Consider the following 9,484-nt stretch of genomic DNA (forward strand, 5'->3'; position numbering starts at 1 on the left):
AGATCTGATAAGAGATCACATTATCTTTCAGAAATACTTCATTTTAACTATGGAAAATGTGTCCCTTATACTTGTGGAAATCAGATATTGACTACAGCAAGGTTTCAAGCAGTAGCATACAGTAGATACACTTGAAAATCTGACTATAATAAATTAGGTCATTCTGCAAAGTTGGATTTTAAAAAGTTTAAAATGAAGACTGTCCTCTAACTTCTGACCTGAGGCTAAGCTTCTGGCTCAGGGACTTAAATGACCCATGATTTTTAAGACTATACTGTAGTAAACATTTACACGCACACACGCACACACATCTTTTTTCCTTGTGCCCCCAGTGAGAACAGGGTCAATATTTCCCTTGTGTGTGTTAGCACTGTGGGGGTTGAGTACATGCTGGAAGGGATTTTAAGTTTACATTAAAAGGTTATCTGAGTTACTTTCACTGTCCTCCTCCCTCAGTGTCACTGTGTGTGCAGTCACTGAATAATACTGTGTAGATCCCATTTTGACGAACAAGAGCTAATGGTTTCCTTAGTATTCTGTACTTCTGTATAGCATTTCACAAAATAACACTTAAGCTTAGTCAAGGTGATGATGATGTTGGCTGTTTAATGCATTGTGTGATGCTGACATTTATCTGCTGATTAAAGCCACTAAGACTAGGCTGTTCATGAATACCTAGTAGTTATTTTTCTGTCCGTGTCAGCAAAGCTTTGAGGTACATTTAGGACAAAATGTTCCATGTTCGTCCCCATTAGTGTCCTCAGTGTCTTGCTGAAGCCTTTTTAACCAGCTTGACAGTGACTGAGTTACAGGCCAACTGAGCAAGTAAGGTCAAGCCTTTCACCTCATGAATGTCATGTCAGGGGCAGATTGATCTTCTCTCTGAGAGGTTGACCAAGAGGTTAAAGGAGTCATTCAGGTGCTACACATCCAAAAATGTGAGTATCTGTTGGATATATAAATATGTGCATTGAATCAAATGTAGCTCATGCAGGAGGGACCAACAAGGCAATACAGATTAATGGCTTTATTACTATTTATAATAGGATCATTTGTCGTAAACCTCAGCATGGGATTATACATTTTACATTAGCAACTGAGTGATAGTGCAGTCGAGTTTATGTCTCGGTGAAGATGGCTAGTGACTGCTTTTGCTAATCTTGGTGAGGTCCTGGATGCCTGTGGTGGTGGGGATGGGAAGGAGCAGCATTGTGTTGCCTGAAAGACAATGATATAATGATAGACATATATAGTTGGATGTATATATGCTACATATGTTATGTGAAGGGAGTTGTATTGGAAAAAGAGGGAAATGCACAGATGGCTTAATGATTTGGGAGAAATATACAGTAGAGAAAGAGAGAACTGCCCTATATAAAAGGCTTTGGAGTGACCATTGAAATAGAGAAGTAACTGTATTGGGAATAACTGCAGGAAGAATGTGAAGAGAAGTGATTGGATAAAAGGCTAAAGTGAAATAATAGGTGTGCATCGGGATTGCCGGGAGGGGGGGGGGCAGCCCTCCCAGGGTGAACTCCCGCTATAGTTTTATTATACTGCTGCGGGTAATGTCAAGATTTGCATTAATTAAACTGCAGCGGGACTTTATCTTACAGCAAGAGCAGCATGAATGTGTCTTTAGGCCCATGTGATCTCATTTTATAAACCATTCTGTTATATAGAGTCCATTTGAAAATGAAATGCGAAGTAGCAGCATTGTTACTTAAAGAATCACTGCTTTATTTATTGTGAATTTGCCTTTGTGGTTTTAAATGAATAGAAGCCCAACCCCAGCAAAATAGCATGTATACCCATAATAAATTTTGCACTGTAATTAAATCAGATCCAGAATACATTAGATTTTCTAAGATTTTGTTCCAGTTCCTTCTTTTTTAATCTTGTTAGATAAGAAAACTTGTCAAAATACTAGACCACAGAAGCATTAAAGGAGTCTTGGATGTTCAACATATGTTCAACATATGTCACCTTTTAACTATATAGCTTTATGCCTCCACCAGTGCTGCTGTCTCACACAGTGAGGAAAAGAAATTTCAATCTGTTGAATTTAAAAATAAATTAAAAGATGTTTTTTTTTTTTTTTTGACACAGTCACACCGATGAGATTTTGTCTGTGATTCTTAATGTTTAACACATTAGAACAGGCACAGTTGATATAATTGTGTTTATGAATTTAAAATTAACCATACATTGGTGTAAAATATATTTTTGTAACTACACATTGACTTTGTGAATAGATCAGAGAGCTTAATAACTTACATTTAGAGGTTTTCACTGATCTTCATTGTTTGTGATGACATGCTTTTTGTATTTCCACTCAACATTAGGAAAATCTGATCGTGTTGTTTGCCATCTCTATGAACTAAAAGTACATAAATCTACAGTAAAATAGTAATGAAATATTCTCTAACCAATTGTAGCAGAAAGTAGGAAAATGAGGCCCAGGTTGAAAATAACAGCAATTGCAGTGTATTTCATACCCAAGAGACTCTGCATATTTATGAATAGGCTTGGGATCACTTACAAGAATCCTTGACAGAATGCTTCGTTTTTCTTTGGGTGAATAACACCAGCCTTAAAGCCCCTCTGGTAATATCTTGGTAATAAGGAGAATTTTTGATGGAACTTGCTAAAGTGCAGATACGTATGTACTCGCTAATACTTGTAAGACGCATTCTCCCATCAAACACACAGACATTACACCCCACAGCATTATCTTCGCACAGTGAATTTATGATCATGTACACTGCCAGAGAGTATTACTGGCATGGATCCGTTGTGTGTAGGTGTGTTTGTTCTTGAAATTAACCATCCAATCTAATCAGACCCATATGCTTTGAGAGTGAATGTGACCTGGCTGTCAGCATCACATGAAGTGTGTCTGACATGTTCCTGTTGATATCCATCAGCTTATTTTCTTAGAGCCATAGCAGTGTAGCCTGTAATCTAATGCTTACAGCAGAACTGGTAAAGGAAGGGTCGTCTTCGAATGATCTTTGCCCTTCCTTGTTATGTTTATCTTTGCTCAGCTCCTATTTTCTGGATTATTTTGTGTCCGGAAAACAACTTGCCTTTTTGTTCATTCCCCATTGTTAAAGAAACCCTGGTTTATGATGATATCATGGGCTATAGAAACAAAGTTCCTTCTGCATTTTTGAGAGAGGCGTGTCTTGGATGCACTAGGTTCAGCCTCACACTGTACTGCAAGCCATTTACAATCGACAATGTTAGTTGATAAAGTCTTCGCAAAAAAGCTCCTGTTTTAGATTCACCAGTGCAACATCAGTGTCATAACAGCTTCTGACTCATTAAAATGCAGAATGAATGAACCCGCTAAGTAACATAAGAACTGCCATTATCCGCACTGATAACAGTGATGGCTGATCAGCTCCTACTTTAAGTTAAAAGACACTGAGGCTTAGAGTTTCAGCGATGGCACCATGAAGCATAATCTACTCCTACACATGTTTCATTCAGCTCCTGATGCAGCAGCCCCTTCATAAGCTCTCCAGAATGTCTCCACCCTGCCTTTTCTGTAATTACATTCTCCACCGGGAGAGCCCACGCTGCACCCCGCCACTGATCTCTGACAATGAAGAAAGGCACCAGAGAAAGGAAAAAGGGTGTGCAGACAAATAAAGGAATATGTTCTCCGACTGCATGGTGTGGAGGGGCTGTGAGGGTGGGGGGTATATTGAGGATGATGGGAGTATTACTCCCTGGGTTATCCCGCAGGAGGAGAGGATTAAGAGGAATCTGTCTGAAGGTGAAAAGGTCTTATCCTTTCTAGTGAAGACTTAAAGCCACTACGAGAATGTTTTTTTCCCCAGACAGAAGCAGAGCAGGAATGTGTTTAAGCCTACGTAAACTGGAATCCTTCATTCATCGATCATTTGCAATGTATTATAGTTAATAACATTACTTTGCTGATGGCTTCATAGTTCCAAGTTAAGTTAAATTTAAGCTGGAGCTGCGTCACAGAGTAAGTCTTGACTATTGCAGCTTACTATGGCGTTTTGATTTAATTTTTTGAGAAAAAGGAAAAAGTAATCCCAGAAGGTGAGGCTTATTTCATCATCATTCCAGATGTGTTTGTCATGTGCAATCTGCTCTGCCGCCTGTGGTTCATTTACTGCAATCTTGGGAAAATTGGCTGATGGAAAGCCTTCTATATGTACATGTGTTTTTTTTTTTTTCTCCATTTCCTTTTGTGTGCGTAGGTATGGGTTTGAAGAGTTATATGTACATCTGTGTGTCTGCGGTGCGGGTGTGTATCTCTACATAAATTGCTTTGACTTTATCAAGTTAACTTCTTTTGAAGGAACACCAGCTGGTCTCGCCGTCTGCTTTTGGGGCTCTCGTATAAGCCACTGCAGAGGAGCTGTCCCAATTATCTGCCACTCAGGCTACCTGCCTTGATGCCACGGGACATACACTCACTATATTGTAGTTTTCCCGTGGGAAAAGATAGACTCAGGCTTGTCAGGTCTTAATACAGTCAGTACCTTCAATCTCTCCTCTATCTGTTTCTTCTCCTCAAACTCATTTTCTGTATATCAGTGGATATAGACTTTGGAAAATCAAATCTAACTTATCACTGTGTGTTTGCTGGTTTTTTTATTATTATTTTTCCACTTTTTAAGGTTGGGAACAGCGTAAAAGATGTAGTTATGAATCATTTGGTTTAACAAAACTATGTTTGGCCTTTCTGGAGTGGCTGTGGAGTTTATCTCCAAATCCAATGATTCGAATAGCACTATGCCTTACATTACAATGGGCAGAATATTGTGCTCCTAGTCATTTTTTATTTTTTCACATTGTCACATTGTGAACCCTATGGTGACACTCTGTTGTAATAACTTGTCAAGACTTTGCTACTACAAACTCAAAGTCCCCTTTCCCTCTTCTAGCAGTTTTAGCAGTTCACATCAGTAGCAAGCAGCAACTTTAAAAACAAATCCGATATTTTCCTAGACTGGCATGCTGCCCTCAGGTATATCTACATAAAATGACAGATTAGACCCCACTGGAACAATGCAACTTTATTGCCAACAAAGAGAAAGCAGCAGAAAGATTGCTGTTCTTGGTCTAGTTGATAGCGTAGTGCATAACAGCAGCACTTTCGACGTGCGTTAGATTAATGGCTTGTCAAAAGAAACATCCGCGGGGCTGCCACAGCAATCCGAAGATGTGTTTTCTGTCTCATAGCCACTAATGGGTCTCGAGGGCTGCCCGTGCAACCAAGCACATATCCTCTCTTCATTACTCTATAGTTTCGAAAAGAGGAGACTAATCACAGAGCTGGCATCAAAGTGTTGCTGAATGTCAACAGAAATGACATGTGTTCCTAAATAGAGACGTTAAATCCAACATTGCATGTGTTGCTGTTGCATACTTTCAACTTTGAAAAGGTTAATTTCACTTGCTCTTTCCTTGAAGTAAATCGGCTTTGAGTAAAACTCATTAGCCACCTTCCTACATTGCACCTGATGGAAAGCCATTTACTTTTTCATGTTTGTGTCCTCCACCATTAACGCTAATGCTCAGGGTCAGGGATTGGACTGCACCCCATCTAATGTCACAGGTTCATTTGTTGCAGCTTGTCTAAGACATTCTGTTGTTCACCAAAGGAATGACGGTTTCTCTCCCTTTTGTCTCTTCTCTCCTCCTTCGTGTTTCACTTGTCTTCTCTGCCTCTCCCTGCTCTGTCTGGCTTCCTCACTCCCACCCTTATCTGCAGGTAACAGTATACTACACTCAGCTGCAGACAGCGTGACGAGTGCCGTACAGAAGGCCAGCCAGGCACTGAATGAGCGCGGCGAGCGATTAGGTCGCGCTGAGGAGAAGACTGCAGACATGATGAACAGTGCTGAACAGTTTGCTGTGACTGCACACAAGGTGAGGCAAAACACAGGGTGGGTTTAATGTGCGTCTTTTAACACAATCCATTGAAATTCTGACCTCGAGTCCCACCTCGTCTCTTACAGAATATCTAGTTATGATTTTAAAGTCATTAGTAGTTTAGCCAAAAGATCAAACATTTTACTTTAACCCTGAGGATATTTGCAAGAGTTGCCTCATCGTGACTTCAACCTCTTAGCAGTGTTGCCTTCTGCTCTGGGAAGATAATAGTTTCTTCTTCCCTCATTTACTCTTTTGTATTTCTCTATAGGGTGTTCCCTCATCTTCCTTCTATCCCATATCTCTTGGTTGTCTGTAAAACTAATAGCATGCTGTTTGATGAGGCTCTAATACTTATAGTATAATACTTTACTGCAAAACACTTCACGATCATCATAGCTTTCTTTCTAGTAGCACAAAGCTATATCACACACCCCTGGGTTTACAGCGTGGCTTCCTGCACTGTTGTGCTGTCAGTGGATAGCCTTCACTCTTAGACATGTGCCAGTAAAAGTCACTGTCTTTGATAGTGAAGCCATTCACTACCCACGGAAATTACTGTTTTGAATGGTGCGATGGTGGGATAATTGAAAGACATTTGAAGAGCCTTTCATGGCCCTCTTACTGTTCTCAGATGAGCTTCCCCACCGTGATGAATTACAGAAACTGTGATAAGCAGAGAAAAATGTCTTTGCTGTGGTGGTTTCAGGAGAAAATGACTGTAGAGCCCCCATGAAGAATCACGCATTTTTCAGCATTTCTCATTTCACTCACTGCCATTAGCTTTTATATGATTTTATTTATAACTTGTCATTTGTCCTGGACATCATCATCATAACTCATACTGTTGCATGTCTGAAGCCCACTGTGAAAGGCAGTTGGTAGCAGTACAAATGTATAGTACTGCTAGAATTAACAAAACAATCTGCACATTACTTCTTATATTTCTGTCTGAGAATGACTTTGTGGCTGGCTTGACAGCATGTATTGTGAAGGATTTGACTTTTCCTATTTTCAAGTCACCTGCATGTGTTTTAAGTGGACCTCTGCACACAGTGTAACTTTAAATTATAGCCAAGTGCAGCGCTAAGTGTCTGCTGTGCTGTGAGCGGGTCACCTTGGCTCTTTTTCTCTTGCTTCGCTTCTGTAATTCCATCTCTGCGCCTTGCTGTGTGACAGCAGCTGATTTCGCTGGGCCGCTCGGCTTTAATCAAGACCTCTCATTTCTGCGTGCTGCTCTACTGCCCCCACTTGTTCAGTCTGTAGAACTCCATTCTCCTCATTCCACAGCAACATACCCCATACTATTTATATACCCTATACCATAGTCTGTTGTCTGTGTGTGTGCATGTGTGTGTAAATGTGTGCATCTGCCATCCTCATCACCCTGTAGCTTTGTATAAGATTGGTGGCCCTGGTCATCTGTCCAACCGGCCATTAGAGCCCTTGCAAATGAGATAAATGAAGTTTACTTGTCATTGCCTGATTAAAAAGAATCATGGCTGCCTTCCAGCATCTGTATAAAAAAACCTCCCATAACAGCTTCTTTCTTCCTTCATGGAAAAGTACTAAAATAATCATATCTGTGCCTTAAATTTCCTCATTTTACTAATCACTGTGTTCGCTTCCACATTTTACTGAAGGGACTCTGTTGTATCTACTTGTTTCTAGCTGGAAAGCATTTCGCTGATGGAGCAATTTTAAAAAATCCACTCACACCGCCTTGTTGAGTTTCTCATGGTATTATCCTGCTCCCCCACCCCAATTTTTCTACAGCTTGCCATGAAGCACAAGTGTTAGACCACTGCCAAAACCAACTGGGCTGGGAGGGGGGGTCACCAATCGCCAGTTGCTGTACAGAAGAAGGATTCCAGATTTTATTCTTTTTAAAAATTTTAATATTATTACTATTTGTTAACAATGTTAACATTTTTATGTTTTTGGGTTATTGTATGCTGGTGCATTTTCTGGTGGTGACGCATCAAGCAGAGGGGAGGAAGAGAGGTAAAGAATGCTACTTTAGACTTTCAACAGAATGTTTCAAGCTTCTGTTTGCCAAAAAATAATTGAAAAGCCACAGCCATGACTGTATTTGATAACCACGATCGCTTATAACGCTTCCCCTTTTCCTGTGCTCAGACACTAAATGTGAGTGTACACATGCTGACAAGTCATTATCAGCAACCACTCCAAGACACGGAACAGCTTGTGTCGCAGATTATTAATTGTTAAGTTATTTATGAGCACTGCAGTGATTATGCAGTCTAATTAATGAGTGTGACAAACTCTCTCATGGGTATCATTGGTGTGATTTAGGATTGGGTGGCACTATACCACACAAATATATAACATACAACCCTGAAGAAGATACCGTATTTAGGAGAGTGGCTTTCACTTTCTCATTTGACTCCCTAACACTGCACTCTTTTGGTCCATCTTTCTGTCCATGATTTCAAATTGTATCCAAACAGTATTAGTCAAAATGTTGTCCAGATGTTATTTCATAAACTGCAGGTGTGATTGAATAGAGTGGTTTTGGTGACATAATATACAACAACAGTGAAATATTGAGGCCTCTGTTAGACTTGTCTGCCATTCAAAAACAACCAGAACAACATTAAATATAGTTGCCAACAATTTTGGAAGTGTACTTGAAGAACTCGTTTAATAAGCTTTTTCATTACAATCATTTATGTTAAAAGGGGGAATTCAGTAAACCAGCTTCTGCATTGTAAAAAGCGAAACATGTAATTCTTCTAGTACTATTATCTCGATGTCTGTAGAGCTAATATGTCTCATGAAAATGGGATGTTTTGAAATTACTTCTGGCTGTATTTCAACTTAAAACATTCAGTAGTCATCCCTTGTGCTTTTTGTATAATTTAAGTTGTCATAATAATCATAATAATGATGCGTGTACTGATAGATAAAGGCCAAAATGTCTCAAATAGCAGCAGCAGTGTGTGGTAGTTTACTTTTCGTGTCGGTGCTCACACTGCCTTTATCTTTTGCTTCCTCACTCGCAAAATACCACCCTCACAGTCGAGATGTATTTGATTCTTTTTGTATTTTGAATTTTATAATTCATGATGTTAAAATGCACTGACAACCTTATCTTGCAGAGCACTGTTGAGTTCATAATGAAACGTTCCAGTTGCCTAACTCTTAGTGTGCTTTGATTCCTCTCTCTAACACTTTGGATGTTTATTGTTTCAATAAAAAAATATATAAAAAATGAATATATATTATTCTCAGTGTCCTTTTTATAACCAGCTTTAACAATTCCAGCAAACAATGGAATCAGAAGTTGTACATTTATTTTGTTGGGTATTCTTCATCATTATTGTGTTTGTGTATTTTTACTTACATGGATGTTCCTTACTTGTGAACAATAAGCTGCCAAAAATTCAAGGGTCTCAAGGGTCTCATGTGCTCAGTTTCACTTCATGCTTCAAGAATGCTCTCATCACTCTGACCTGGACAGTAATACTGCAATATGTGAAGTAAAATCCACAATCACAATAAGATGGTTCTTTATTGGTGCCTTTTGCTGTTAGCATCTCAT

The 9,484-nt window shown here is 39.4% G+C and overlaps 1 protein-coding gene across 1 annotated transcript in view; it reads left to right on the plus strand.

The window, feature by feature from the left end:
* The window catches only part of stxbp6 (syntaxin binding protein 6), a 58,126-nt gene extending 48,968 nt beyond the window's left edge, over positions 1 to 9,158 (plus strand). Inside the window, exons 5-6 of the mRNA XM_022751234.1 lie at positions 5,759 to 5,916; positions 7,696 to 9,158. Coding sequence (XP_022606955.1) covers positions 5,759 to 5,916; positions 7,696 to 7,719 — 182 coding nt within the window. The 3' untranslated portion in view covers positions 7,720 to 9,158. The remainder of the gene's footprint in view (positions 1 to 5,758; positions 5,917 to 7,695) is intronic.
* The last annotated feature ends 326 nt before the right edge of the window (positions 9,159 to 9,484 follow it).

Source organism: Seriola dumerili, unplaced genomic scaffold, assembly GCF_002260705.1.
Source record: "Seriola dumerili isolate Sdu_G_001 unplaced genomic scaffold, Sdu_1.0 BDQW01000149.1, whole genome shotgun sequence".
In the NCBI taxonomy this organism is placed as follows: Eukaryota; Metazoa; Chordata; class Actinopteri; order Carangiformes; family Carangidae; genus Seriola; species Seriola dumerili.